This window comes from Chrysochloris asiatica, unplaced genomic scaffold, assembly GCF_000296735.1.
Source record: "Chrysochloris asiatica unplaced genomic scaffold, ChrAsi1.0 scaffold00107, whole genome shotgun sequence".
Classification (NCBI taxonomy): domain Eukaryota; kingdom Metazoa; phylum Chordata; class Mammalia; order Afrosoricida; family Chrysochloridae; genus Chrysochloris; species Chrysochloris asiatica.
In genome coordinates this window covers 7,944,767-7,960,242 of record NW_006408625.1, presented here as the reverse complement: position 1 = coordinate 7,960,242, position 15,476 = coordinate 7,944,767, and the positions used below count along the sequence as shown (strand labels likewise).

Below are 15,476 nucleotides of genomic sequence, written 5' to 3'. Positions count from 1 at the left end.
TGTGGAGGGGATTATAATCAATGTAATGAAACAAGGTATATGAATGTTTGAATGTGAAACCGATGATGTGCCCTGAAAACTTTCACTCAATCCACAATAAAAACCTTAAAAAAAAAAGAGTATGTGGGGAAGAAAACCATCCCCACTGAATAGTTGTCATCTTGTCTAGATGGGCCTGATTAAAAGAGATGGGGATAAGATTTGTATGATTTAATACTGAATAATTGCTGTCATGACTAATTGCGACTATCACAATTATAAAGGTAGAAATTTTATAACAAAAACGGGGAGTGGTTAATCTTACAGTCTAGAAACAGAGGACCCTAGGGTCATCAAGGGAGAAGGGCACAAGCAGAATGCAGGACTTTATCCAGAGAAGCAGCAACACCAGAGATGGGGACATAGAGAGAGAGAGCAGCTGAGGACTCTAGATTCATGGGAAGAGACAAACTAAGAGCTGGTGGCCAGGAGACAGACTTGCAGAATGTGCCCTTTGGTGGTGTAAATTATTATATATGCCTGAGTGTTGTTGTTTTTTTTAAAAAAGAGCTAAAGTGAATAGAGAGAAATACTGTTAACTGACGGCACATTGAGGGGAATGTAATCATTGTGATCAAACAAGTATGATTTGTTGAATGTAAAACTGATGATCTGCTCTGTAAACTTACACTCAATCCACAATAAAAACTTAAGGAAAAAAAACAAAAACTTCAAAAATTTTTGTAACTGTTAAAACGAGGTTTTTCACAATCTGATTTACTCCTACCTATCTAAGCCCATTTTCTATTATTCTCTATAAACTCATCAGTTAGAAAAGTCCCATTTGTCACTTATTCCCAAATATACCAAACACAGTAGATTCTAGAACTTTAATTGTGCCCCATCTCAAAAATTTTTGTCATCTTTTTTGTAATATCCAAAGTTTACAAAACACATAGTTCAATCCTACCTCTTCTATGAATTCTTCCCCAACTATTACCTTATGTTGCAGACCGTGTAGGCCTCGTCAGAGGTTCGAGGCCCTAGAGGCCCAAGTGTAACAGATCTGGCCACTGGCAGTCAATAGCAAATTGTTTTTCATCTTAGTATTCGGTTATGTTATAATTAAATGCAGACATGGAGCCCTTGATAATCCACAGATAACTGATATTTTCCTAAAGCCGAAGACTGTAAAGGCTGCAAGGTCAAGCCTTCCTCCAAAGGATTAACTAAAAATATCGTAGCTACTTCACAGTTCTTTGCTCTACAGACAAAAAACCCATCCTCCCTAATCCTTTTCCAGGTGCCGCACATTCACCTGGGTGTCTGGAGTCCTCCTGCAGACCTGGCTCAGGAAGCCGAAACAGCAGGACTCCACCCAAGCTTTTGTCCTTCCCTCTCACCTTCCCCCAGCTGAGCTCAGGGGCTATAGATATGTTAATTGAGCCTGAGAAACCAAGTTGCGAGCCTGGGATTCGAACCAGCGAAGTACGATGTAAAGTTACCTGAATGTCTGGAAAAGTAATGATGTTAGCTGTACCTTGCCTAAGTCCCTCCCAGCTTGGTGTGAAGCTCCTCCCCTAAATAAAACGGAGGCCCAGGCCTGCCCAAGTGTGCACTACAGGTTGGAGGGCATGCAGTAAAGATTGCAGGGCAGTGAGTTGCTGCCTGCAGAGGCCATGATGCCTGTACTCCCAAGTCTGCCCACCAGTGATGTATCCACCCTGGCTTTGGGGTGCCTCATTGTCCCCCTTCTTCTGTCTGTCTGTGTATTCTTTCGCTATCCCTATCACCGCTGGATCTCCCCTCCTCGTGAACCAAACACTCGTGAACAACACAACTATGTCGAGGTCAGACCCCGGCAGCCTTAGAATTTCAAAATTTTCAACTGCCATAAAACAACAGGTTTACCACCAACTACATCAAACATGTCTATATTATTATCTAATAGACTGGGGCCTATTCGTTTTGTAGCTCTACTTGGAAATAAAAACCACTGCAGGGTTCTATTTCACATTTCATTAGTAACCTTACAAAGTTTAAAAAAGATGACATATCTAACTACCTGCTGCTAATAAGTTCCAATCATGCATTATATGAAATGAAATCATACATACCAGTGGGATTTATAGCTATTAAATTCCACGATGGTAAGAACTAAGTTAAGTCTTTGTAACTTACACAGTTATCTTATTCAGTAAAATAAAATTAATTTTTTTAATCTTAAAAAAGAAAACAAACAAAGATTACTACAAACTGAACAACTTTAAAAATGTGTGATTTAGGACAAAGAAAAATTATTTCAAAACTTTCTCAACATAAGATGCTTCTAAAGCTTTCCCTACTTAATAGAAGAACTGGATTTACTACATGTTTATGATCAAACATAGTCACTTGTAAAACTTTAGTTTTCATATATTCACCATTTCCCACATTTTCTCTCATCCTCTCACTATCCCTAGAAATACATTTTTAAATAAGATGAACAATCCCCAAGGCAGAGTTGAAGAACATGACATCAACTGGACAAAAGCTGAAATATAAATCTATTGATACCTTTTTTTAACAGCATGTGGTCACTGTGTGCACATTTTGGACAAATGTGTGTCACATTTTGGTAATTCTTGCACTATTTCAAACTTTGTCATAACATCTTAACAGACTACCCTAACTGAAACAAATCCACTGTCATTGAGTCAATTCTGACTTATAACAATCTTATATAGGGTTTCCAAAACTGTAAATCTTTATGGGATAAGGCAGCCTCATCTTTCTCCTATGAGCCACTGCTATGTTTGAACTGCTAACCCTGGGGGGTTAGCCATCCAGTGCTTATCCTACAGCACTACCAGGACTCCCTAACAGACTATAGTTCAGTGTAAAAATAACTTTAATATACACCAGGAAAAAAAAAAATACGAGTGAAAAGAGAAATGCCTTGTGATCTCGCAATTCCTCTACTTGGTAAATTTGTTGTTGCTGTTGTTAAGTGCCGTCGAGTCAGTTCCGACCCATAGCGACCCTGTACAGGGTTTTCGAGGGTGTAAATCTTTACGGGAGTAGAAAGCCTCATCTTTCTCCCGCGGAGCAGCTGGTAGTATCAAACCGCTGACCTTAAGGTTCGCAGCCCGATTCGTAACCACTACGCTACCAGAGCTCCTTGGTAAATACCCACAAGAAATATGAGCCAGAACACAAGTAGATATATGCACTCCTATGTTTATCATAGCAGGGAGTCCTGGTGTGGCACTATGGGTTAATGCGCCAAACTGCAAAGCCGTTTGAACTGCAAGGTCGTTGGTTCAAGCTCACCAGTCACTCCTCAGAAACCCTATACAGGGTCGCTATGGGTCGGAACCAACAACGGCACTTAACAACAACAGCAGTCACAACAGCAAAAAAATAGAGACACCCTAAGTGCCCATCAATGGAAGAATGGATAAACAAGCTGAAGGACCCTGAGCTTGATCAACAAAATGGCATTGCAACTACCCCCAATTAGAACTGAATAAAGTCCTGCTTGAGCTTCAGTCTTTATTACACCTGGAGCCCCCCCCTCCCCGCCCCCATAATTCCAGGTTTCAAGACAATCTTCATACCCCCGCCCATTGTAAACTCGCCAGAACTGTATCCAGAACACTCCGCCTTAAATACCCCAGTCTAGAAGAGAACAGCTGGGCTCTTGGTCTCCTTTGGTGACTTAGAGTACCCCCTCCCAGGTTTATTCTCAATAAACCCGCCTGCTGTTGAAGCCAAGACTCTCTCCTCCCCTCTGTCTTTTCCTTATATTTTGGAACCCAACGTGGGGTCCCCGGGAGAGTAAACGGAAGCTCCCCTGCTGGGTTGCCTTAGTCTAGTTCCCCCACACCCTCTTCCCTTCCTTTCCTCACGATCTAAGGCAAATCCTAGACGTGAGATTAACTTTTCCTTCTTCCTTCTGAGACATCTTGGAGTTGTGAACAAACCAAGTCCAATTGAGGAGGCTTGGCCGGGGTTACTCTCTAGTAGCCTCTAAAGGGACTTGCACCATTCACAACTTTGGTCACCTGTATGGGCAGTTGTCTCCCTTTGTCTCCCTCCTAACCTCTAGGCTCCAGCAGAACACAGGACCACGTTACAGACTGGCTCCAACCATCCACCACTGGCTGAGTCCTCCCTAGTCCTTCCCACAGGGAAGGTAATTTGGCCTCTGGAGGTTTTCTCTAAGGTACCTAAAGAACGTCTCCTCCAGACCCCAGACATAACGTCAGCAGGCCTTTCTTATATGTCGCAGGGGCCAGCCATTTGAACTATACAGGGGACGCTCTGGTTGTTCTTCTGGCCCTCCCTCCTGTCTCTGGCCTTGATATTTCTCTCCTTTGGACATTCTGTAGAGAAACATCATGTGCCCCGGCCACCTTCCTCTTACCTCTCCCTTTAACTGAATACACAAAAATTATGGGGACCAATATCTCAAAAATAGAAAAAGAGACACCATTAGAGTGTCTCTTGTTCAATTTCAAAAAACTTCATTTATAATCTGAAATCAATCCAAAACACCTCTTGACGCTTTGTAACCAAATTTGGCCCCAATACCCCTTCATGCTTTATAACTAAATTTGGCCCCAATACCCCCAAGATAACCAAAACCACTGGAGTGAACATGGCACCTTCAATTGTGGTATTCACAGAGATCTAGAGAATTTCCTCCAACAGAACAGAAAATGGTCGGAGATCCGCTATGTTCAAGCCTTTTTCTATCTCAGGTCACGGCCATCTTTATGCTCCAAATGTTTGACTTAACAAATTCTTCTTCTCAATGAAAAACCCCCAAATCGCACCCACAAAAAATGACACCATCAAAAACCCCCCAGAAACCTCTTTCGACTGCGTAGATGATCCCCCACCTTATCCCCACCCCCACTCCCCTGAACCTTCTTTCCCCTCAGCTCCCTCCTCTAGCTCCACCTCCACCCCAACTCCCTGCATCCCCAGATTCCACAAATCAGAATAACCCCCCACCCTCACCCCACCCCCAGCCCAGTAACAAGATCAGAAGGATCCCTAACCCTTTTCCTCTCAGAGAAGTTGCCGGCTATGAGGGCCCAACCCGTAGCCATGTCCCTTTTTCCCTCTCTGATCTCTCTCAAATTGAGAATAGGTTAGGATCTTTCAGCGAAAACCCAGCAAAATTTAGAAAAGAATTCCTCCGTCTTTCACAGACTTTCTCCTTGACCTGGCAGGATGTCTACACCATCCTCAATAGCACACTAAAGAGAGAAAAGAAAGATTTAATCTGGAAGGCAGCAGAAACATATGCTGATGATATGCATGACCAAGCCCCTACCCCTACCCTGTAGCACAGGAAGCAGTACACAGAACTGATCCAAGGTGGAATTATCAGACTCCAGATGACGGACCCGCAAAGCTAGAACATGTGATCTCCTGCCTAGCAAATGGTATGGACAAACATGCCCATAAGGCAGTTACTTATGAAATAACTCAAAGGCCAGAAGAAAACCCCGCCCTTTTCTTCTCCCACTTAACTGAAGCAATGACTAAATATAACAAACTTGACCTTGAGTCACCAGAAGGGAGAACTTACCTCCATCTCCAATTTATTTCCCAATCAGCATCAGATATTAGAAATAAATTAAAAAGATTAGAAAGAGGGCCCCAAACCCCTCAGGGGGAGCTCCTTGACACTGCCTTTAAAGTCTTCAATAATAGGGAGGAAGGAAAAAAGGGCAGAGAAAGAAAGGCACTTCCATCCAAAAATTCACCTACAGATGCTGGCCTCCACCCACCACCCTATCAAAGGACACAAGGCTGTCAACCCCCCAAGAAAGTGTTTCCGGTGTGGAAATGAAGGCCGCTGGGCAAAAGCATGCCCTAACCCTAAGCCTCCTACAAAGCTGTGTCCAACCTGTGGACAGTGGGGACGTTGGAAGATGGACTGTCCCACACAGAGGCCGCCCCTCAGAGCGGGAGTCCCTCCCCAAAAAAACCCTGAAAACAGCCTGGTGTCCCTCCTGCCACTAACCAAGCAATGACGAGCAATGACGTGGCCCAGAATCTCACAGCCTCCCATGTCCCCGAGTTCCAGGTAAAGGGAGTGTCGCTGGAAAGACCATCTCTTTCCTACTTGACACGGGGGCCAGCCTATCTGTTTTAACTGAATTTGCTGGACCGCTTTCTCCTTTACCGACTACAGTAATAGGTATGAAAGGACTCCCAGAAACCCTCCTCCAAACACCCCCAGTGCCCTGCAATTTCCATGGACTATCATTTACTCACTCCTCCTGGTATTACAACACTGCCCTACGCCCTTAATAGGACGAGATATCCTTCAAAAATTAGGAACCACCCTATATTTCACTCAACTAAACCCCTCCCGCCCCTATATCCTATTTTGCAACTCCCAAATACTCCCAAACACAACAGGACCCTCTTTACATGGGGTCAACCCTGTAGTGTGGGACACCAACACTCCAGTAATAGCAGCACATCATTTACCTGTAGTCATCTCGCTGAAAGATCCTCAAGCTTATATATCTGTTCCCCAGTACCCTATATCCCCAAGGCCCTATATGGCTTAAAACCCATCATTACTCGCCTCCTAAAGGCCTGTTTCCTTATCTCTATCAACTCCCCCTATACTATCCCCATCTTACCTGTAAAAAAACCAGATGGAACTTTTAGACTAGTTCAGGATTTACACCATATCAATGTAGCCATAATCCCCACCTACCCACTCGTACCTAACCCCTACACTATCCTCAACCATAACCCCCCTAACACTACCTATTATTCATTACTGGACCTAAAGATGCATTCTTTTCCATTCCTATATCCCCTGAGTCCCAACCCCTATTTGCCTTTACGACACCCATATAAGTCAATAGTTGGCCTGGACTATATTAGCCTAGGGTTTTTGGGACAGCCCCCATAATTTGGGCCAAGCCCTCCAAAAGGACTTAAACACACTTAAGCTAAAGCCCAGTATTATCCTCCAATATGTTGATGACTTATTGTTATGCCATCCTTCCTTGTCCCTCTCCCTACAGCATACAACCCAGTTAGTAAATCAACTAGCACAGTGGGGCTATCAGGTGTCCAAACACAAAGCCCAAATAGCAAAAAGAGTAACTTACCTAGGCCTCTCCCTAACACCAACTACTAGAGGAATCCCAGAAGATCAAAAAAAAACTAGCAAAAGCCATTCCCCTTTCCAAAACAAAAACACAACTCCAGTCTTTCCTAGGCCTAGCTGGTTTCAAAATTTGCACTAATTGCAAAATCCCTATACCAACTTATAAAAACAGAATCCCTAGAAATTATATTTAATTCACAGACACGATCAATGCCCAGTGAAACAGGCTTCTTGTGGAGCCCTTGAAGTGTATGAGACCTTAGGTGGACTCCTGATCCCCATCCAGATCCTTCTGAGGTGAGACATTCCCACTTGAAAGGACATGCAGACCAACCCAGAGCAGGCAGAGGAACAGAAGATACTTCCTGAAAGAAAGATCAGCAGGAAAAAAACAAACAAACAAACAAACGACAGCCTGTTTGGCTATTACAGGAATAAGCAAGCTGTCTGTTGAGGAAATCATCAAAGTGAGCAATCAAGTTTCTTCAGGACAAACTCTCCTCCAAGTTTGAAACTCAAAGGGAACACACAAGCAAGCATGTAAACAAGCTGGTCACCTCGTTGATCTACACGTAAGTGGAAGTGAGGGAAAGTCAATAATGAAGGCATGGGCTGAGTTTTACCATGTTCCATAGACTTCTGTCAACCTCAAGATGAGAGACAGAAGAGGAAGGGCTGGTTGGTCCAAAGTTTGGGTAGACTTGGTAACTCCTGAACCCATGAACACTGACCTAGTCACCAAGGACTAGAGCTGATATGAAGTGTGGGAGGCGCACAAGAACACCAAAACTCGCAGATAGTACACATTCGACCTAGCTTTGATGGCTTGATGACCAAGCTCAACTAGAGGAAAATAAAGAAGTTTGATAAAGGAACCAAGTGTAAAATGTTACAATTTGATTAACTTGACCTATATTTATGGATGTAGTAGCTCAAAATACCAACCAAGAGGGTAGGAGTCTTCACATCAAAGATCAAGCCTATCTCCTCAGTATACAGGGTTGATAAGAACAGACAATTTAGGCACTGGCTATCTAAAATGGGGTGGGAGGGGGCCTATAAAGGCACAAAGTGGCTGGCTTACAAGTTTTCAAGAGGGAGTTTAGTTTCAGAGTGTGCGGGGGAAGGTAGAATCCCCAATGAATAGTTTTCATTCTGTCTAGATGGGTCTGGTGAAAGAATCATAAGATTCTTATGATTCAATAGTGAGTAATTGTTATCATGACTCAGTGGGATTGTCACAACTGTAAAGGTAGAAGTTTTGTAACATAAAGCAGGGAGTAGTAAATTTACATTCCAGGAACAGAGGACCCTAGAACTATCAAGGTAAAAGAGGATGAACGGAATGGCACTCTAACCAGAGATGCAATGACACTAGAAATGGAGGCAGAGATGATGACATGAAGAGATAGAGCTGAAGACTCAAGACTCATGGAAAGAGAAAGGCTGTTTGCTAGAGGCCAGGAGGCAGGCTTATAGAATGTGCCTTTGGGTTGTTTAATGATTATGTATTCCTGAGTGTTTTTGTGTACATCAAAAACAAATAAACAAAAAAAACAGATGTAATAGAAACAAACTGTTGAATGACAATGCATTAATGAGACTGTAATCATTGCAATGAAATGAAATATGATGAGTGCAAAACCAATGTTCTCCCATGTAAACTATCACCTAATTCACAATAAAAGCTTTTAAAAAAAAAAAATTCTAGTGATTTGCTTTATTGCAATATTAGCTTTATTATAGTGGACTGAACCCCCAATGTTTCCAGGGTATAACTATAATAAGAAAAATGCATGTTCCTTGTTCTAAAATTCTTGGTAATAAGTATTGAACTCTATAATACTTCGGCATTTGTATTTAAAAAGTATCTTACCAAAAATAGACAAAAAATAAGCATAATTTCACTACTGTATTCCCCACTTTAACCAAGAAGAAAAAAAATAAAAATGAAGTTGAATTTTCTAATCCCAACTTTATGTCATATTTTTAGTTTGTTATAGTTTGGTGCCATGGAGTCAGTTTTGTGCCATCCTCACAATTGTTATACTTGAGCCCACTGAGCCAATTCATTCCATTGGAGGTCTTCGTCTTTTTCGCTTATTCTCTATTTTACCAAGCATGATGTCTTTCTCCAGGGTATGGTCTCTCCTGATAACAAGTTTGATGTATGACAGATGAAGTCTTACCATAATGATTACTAAGGAGAATTCTGACTATACTTCTTCCAATACAAATTTGCTTGTTATTCTGGCAGTCCATGATACTTTCAATATTCTTCCCCATGCAACATCAAACAACCAAAGGGTACACCCAGCAAGCCTGCCCCTGGACATCAGCACACAGCCCCCTCCCTCACTGAGTCCAGCGCCTCCAGCTACTCCATCTGTCCACATCATCATCTCAGCCTCCATCTCTGGTGTCACTGGATAGGGTCCCACACTCCAATCTTTTCCCTTGATGGTCCCAGGGTGCTCTGCTCCTGGACTGCAAAATCAACCAGTCCCCTCTTTTTGTTACAAAACGTCTACCTTTACATTTGCAACACTCACAGTCAGTCCTGATAGCAAATATTCACTATTGAACCACAAGAGTCTTATCCTCATCTCCTTTAATCAGCCCCATCCAGACAGGTTGGAAACTACTCAGTGGAGATTCTACCTTGCCCCGCACCTTCTGGAACTAGACTCCCTCTTGAAGCGTTCTTTTTGACAATGAATGCAATGCCATTCCTCTTCAAATTATTGTTCCTGACATAGTAAATAGTATAACTTTCAGATTCAAAGTGGCCAATACCAGTCAGTCCATTTCAATTCACTAATACCTAGGATATCTATCTTTATACATTCCATTTCATTTTTGTTAACTTCCAACTTACCTAGATTCATACTTCATACATTCTATGCTCTGATTATTAATGGATATTTGCAGCTATTTCTCCTGATTTAGAATTGTGCCCCATCAGCATATTAAAGTCCTGAAAGTTTTACTCCATTCATGTCATCACAGTCAAATCTACCTTGAAGAGGCAGCTCTTCCCCAGTTGTATTTTGAATGCCTTCCTAGCTGAAGGGTTCACCTTCTGGCACTATATCTAACAATTTTTTGCTGCTATTTTTGTTTTCATCTTCCAGTCCTATATCTGACAATGTTCTACTGCCATTCATTAGGTTTTCAGTGGAGAAACATTCAAAAATAGTCTGAGTCTCCTTCTTCTTAGTCTGTCTTAGTCTGGAAGCTTCCTTGAAATCATGGGTGATACTGCTGGTATTTAAAATACCAGTAGCATAGCTTCCAGCATCACAGCCACATACAAGCCACCACAGTATGACAGACTTAGCGCTGAATGGAAAAAACAAAAACAAAAAGAATCACAGAAATAAAATAAGATGAATATGTACTTACAGCCTGGGCTTGCTGTTGGAATAATTCATTATGATTTTCTCCATCTTCTGGGGTAAGAGGTAACCATGAAATTCCACTAGCAGCATTCATAGTGTTTGTAAAAACACTTGTTCTCTTTTTAGGACCCCCACCTCTGAGTACAGGATCTGAAGACTGTATAGCTATAGAGCCTTCTTTTTCTGCCTACACACAGGTAAAAAAAAAACAATGAGATTCCACTCCAATCAAATACTGTCTCTAAGCAGCCTGAAAGATTTTAAATGGGAGGTGAGGTGTATACTTTGAGTCACAGTGGCACAGTGGTTAAGCACTCAATTGCTAACTGAAAGTTTGATGTTTCAAACCCATCAGTTGTTCCACAGGAGAAAAAAGTGGCAGTCTGTTTTCATGAGGGTCTGTTGTTGTTGTTCAGTGCTGTTGAGTAGGTTCCAACCCATAGCAACCCTGTAATAGGTTTCTGAGGAGCAGCTGGATTACAACCTTGTAAATTCTATGGTCAGTTTTACTCCACGGCACTGTGGATTAATGCACTGGACTGCAAAGTCAGTTTGAACCACAAGGTCGGTGGTTCAAGCACACGAGCTGCTCCTCAGAACCCTTATAAAAGGTCGCTATCGGTCAGAACTGATTCAATTGCACTTAACAACAAGTTTGGCTGTTAGGAGTTGAAATTGACTCAACTGCCATTAGGTTTGTTTTTAGGTTAGCTGGTAAAGTAGTATTTTCAGCAAGCACTTATTATGTTAATAATATGTATACCTCACCTAATTCTTACAATTCTGTGAAGCAAGTATTACATTTCCATTTTACAGATGAAAAATTACAGTCCTGAGACATTCAGGTCTGATAGTTAGTAAAAGTAAAGCCAGAGTTCAAACCCAAGTCTGAATCCAAATCTCTGACACTGTTTTTAACTACTTGGCGAAACCAAAAATGTGAGTCAGAACAACACATGAATGAAACATAGCTTCTTACTAGTAGTAGTTAGTAGTTAAGTGCCATCAAGTCGATTCCGACCCATAGCAACCCTGTATAGGGTTTCCAAGGAGCTTGAACCACGGACCTTGCAATTCAAACGACTTTGCAGTCTGACGCATTAGCCCACAGCGCCACACATAAAGCAGATACTATACATAATCAAAAAAGTGATTTTTTTGGTAAATATGACATCATACATACTTTCCATTCAATTTTTACTTAGGCAAACTTTTCAACTTACTGCTTCATAAGACTTCTGAAGCTGTTGTTTCTTTCTCAGCCTAATATGTTGATTTACTCGGCGTTTGACTTGTCTCTGAAAGTGCTTCAATGTTTCTTTTTTTTTTCTTAGCTGCTCCTTCAGTTCTTCTTCAATCACACAAGCTGAAGTCTTTAAAGATAAAACATGATCTAAATTATCAGTAGCTTTGCCCACTAAGGGTACGGTTGTAAAAAAACAAACCAATCCAGAAAAAAAGAATTCAGTTCTATGACCCAAAACCTTGTGGTTATCAGTACAGTGCTTACCCTACATAGCCACTCCAGGACTTCTTAAAGCTTCATAATCTTTAATGAACCATTAATTCTTTTCTTTTTTTTTTTTTATTAAATGTTTTTATTTTGGATTGAGTGAAAGTATACAGGGCACATCATCAGCTTCACATTCAACCATTCATATAGCTTGTTTCATTACATTGATTATTATCCCCTGCATCATCAGTTAACAGTGTTTCTCTCTATCCTCTTTAGCTTTCTTTTTTTTTTGGGTCAGGGGGGAACTTGCCTTTTTGGAATTTACAGTCTCAGCTTTAAGGGAAGGTTTTTACATTTGTCTGTGGATATCCAGGGCTCATGTATGAGATTACTAACAAGCGTTACTGAATAATCAGATGAGGGACAGTTTGCTATGTCTACTAGGTGGCTAAAGTCTGATGGTTTGGACGGTCAACAACGCTTGGGCCCACAGGTTCTTGACCTCCTGACCGGGTCTGCACGGTCTGCATCAGATTCCCCCTTATTTATTGTTTGTTTAAGGGACGCTGCCTGTCTTAGGCAGTCAGTGCGAATTCCTCAGTCTTACCCATCATCGAAACTCATTGCAGCATGGCAATGGCTCTGTCTTAGGTTGCCGAGGTTCCACGTGATCCTTACCCGTCTCTGGCCACACGTCCAGCATAAACAGCCGCCATCCGAGGAAGGCAGGGAGGGAGGAGATCGGCTGCGGACCCCATACGCAAGACGTTGCCAGCCCACCACCTGCTCTAAGGTGACCAAGCAGAATGACTATGCTGAGGTTCAATCAAGTTCTTAGGGATCTTACTCTCTAGCAGGGGTAGCAAATTAGTAGCCACTCAGTGCTCACTTTGAAAATTACTTATACCATAAATTTGAGCATGTAGCTGACGAATATCCACAGACAAGTGGATATTATTCCACAACCTCCTAGAATGCTGTTGGATTAAGTTCCAATCAAGTTCTGGATTACTGAAAGATAACACAAATCTACTTATACCATGAATAACCTTAGCTGGGAGTGTAATCTGGATATATTGGGTCTTATTTCCCTTAAGCGATCTTCCTTTCTCTAATGCATTTAGTCTGTTTTGTAAACCTTTATCTATTTACTCTTGGATCATATGAGAGAGACTAATATCCCTAGACATAATGAACTATTAATTCTTAATGAAACTTTATTTTCCAAAAAAATTTAGACATTTTCTAAAATTAGTACACAGTCCAGAAACACCAAATTACTCACCAAATATGTCCTATTGTAAAATTCCTACTCAGAATTTATTTTTTAATATAATATGCCTTTCTTCTCATCTCCATTTAGTAAATGTTTATTCATTCTTCAAGACCATCTATCAGATACCTTTCATCCACCATTCACTGTCAATTTGCCGTACTGTGGTGCCTTGCATGATGTGTGATTCTGGAAGCTCTGCAAGGAGTATTTTAAATACCAGCAGGGTCACCCCTGGTGAACAAGTTTCAGATGAGCTTCCAGACAAAGATTAAGAAGAAAGAGATGGACTATTACCTAATATTTAGTCACTGAAAACCTTATGAATAGTAGTGGAAGACTGTTAGATAACACCAGAATATTGAATATTGAAACATGATGAAGACACCAGCATGTTGTCAGATATAGTGCCAGGAAATGAGCCCCTCAGGTTGGAAGGCACTCAAAATGTGACTGGGGAAGAGCCACCTTCTCAAATTAGAGTTGACCGTGATGATACTTTATTGACTTTCATTTGCTGCTGGGGCATAGCTCATAATGAAGAGAAATAGTTGTAAACATCCATTAAAAATTGGAACGTGGAATGTAAGAAGTATGAACCTAAGAAAATTACAAGTTGTCAAAAATGAAACACAATGCATAAACATAAATATTCTAAGGCATTAGTGATCTGAAACAGAGTGGTATTGGTTCTTTTGAATCTGACAACCACATGGTTAACTATGCAGGGAATGAAAACTGGAAGAGGACTTGCATCATATTCATCATAAAAAAAGAACATATTAAGATCTATCTTGAAGTACAATGCTATCTGTGATAAATATCCACAAGCCTACAATGAAGACCAGTTAACAGAACTATCATTCAAATTTACCCAAAACCACTAACGTCAGTGATGATGAAATTGAAGAATTCTACCAACTTCTGTAGTCTGAAATTGATCAAATATGAAATCAAAATATATTGATCATTACTGGTGATTGGAATGCAAAGGTTGGAAACAAAGAGGAAGGATTATTTGGTGGAAAATAGCGTAGGTGATAGAAACAATGCTGGAGATCGCATGACAGAATTTTGCAAGACCAATGATATGTTCAATGCAAATACCTTTTCTAAACAACATAAACGACAACTATACACATGGACCAAACCAGATGGAATCAGATTAACTACACAGAAAACAAATTGACTACATCTATATAAAGAGATCATAGAAAAGCTCCATATCATCGGTCAAAACATAACCAGGGACAGACTGTCAAACAGGCCATGAATTACTTATATGCAAGGTCAGACTAAAGCTGAAAAAAATGAAAACAAGTCCACGAGAGACAAAATATGACCTTGAACATATCCCACCTGAATTTAGATCATCCCAAGAACAGATGTGATAAATTAGACACTAATGACTGAAGACCAGAAGAGTTGTGGGATGACATCAAGAACTAGAAGAAAGCAGAAGATCATTAAGAAGACGAAAAAGAAGAAAAAGACCAAAATGGATGTCATAAGAGATTCTGAAACTTGTTTTCCAGCATAGAGATGCTAAAGCAAATGGAAGAAATGAGGAAGTAAAAGAGCTGAATAGAGAACTTCCAGTTTTGTTAGCGGCAGACTCGGAGTCCAGTAGAACAGGCTCCATGGGAGAGGGGTTGAAAACCCAGAGAAGCTGCTTTCACGGAACAGCTACAAGGCTCTGGATCAAGCATAAAGTGCAGGGAGACAGTTTTCCACACCCACTGGTAGAAAAATCACTGTATAAAATAAAATATTGTGATTTAGAAATCAATCAGGGCTCGGGACTCCCTCTGTGACAACCCCACCTGGGCTGACTTCAGAGGGCAGCGCCACAGCCAGAGGGCCACAGTGAATCTACACTAAACCAGCACAGCCACATTTGCAAAAGAAGGTGTAGGGGGATTCTACACACTTTTTTCCTCCTCTTCCCTGTCACACCTTCTCTGCCCAGCCCAGACAACTTCAGGTAGGTGGGTGCATACCCCTAAAAGGGTACAGCACTGAGTCCACAGATTTCTCACGGCACAGAGAGGATGAGCCCCATTGGTCCCATGGGCTAATTCTTCGTTGGCTACTTATGACATCTGTATCTGGGACAAAGCCCTAAAGTTAACTTGTGCAGGACCCTTTACTATGGCCTACCTAGAAAGAAAGGAGCTCTGGTAGCATAGTGGTTACGAGTTGGGCTGCGAACCTTAAGGTCAGCGGTTCGAAACT

General features: G+C 41.4%; 1 protein-coding gene across 1 annotated transcript in view; it reads right to left on the bottom strand.

Annotated features, from left to right (window-relative positions):
* CCDC15 (coiled-coil domain containing 15) overlaps positions 1 to 15,476 on the bottom strand; it is a 227,537-nt gene that overhangs the window by 186,069 nt on the left and 25,992 nt on the right. Inside the window, exons 2-3 of the mRNA XM_006867680.1 lie at positions 11,736 to 11,885; positions 10,517 to 10,699 (exon numbers count right to left, since the gene is read on the bottom strand). Coding sequence (XP_006867742.1) covers positions 10,517 to 10,699; positions 11,736 to 11,885 — 333 coding nt within the window. The remainder of the gene's footprint in view (positions 1 to 10,516; positions 10,700 to 11,735; positions 11,886 to 15,476) is intronic.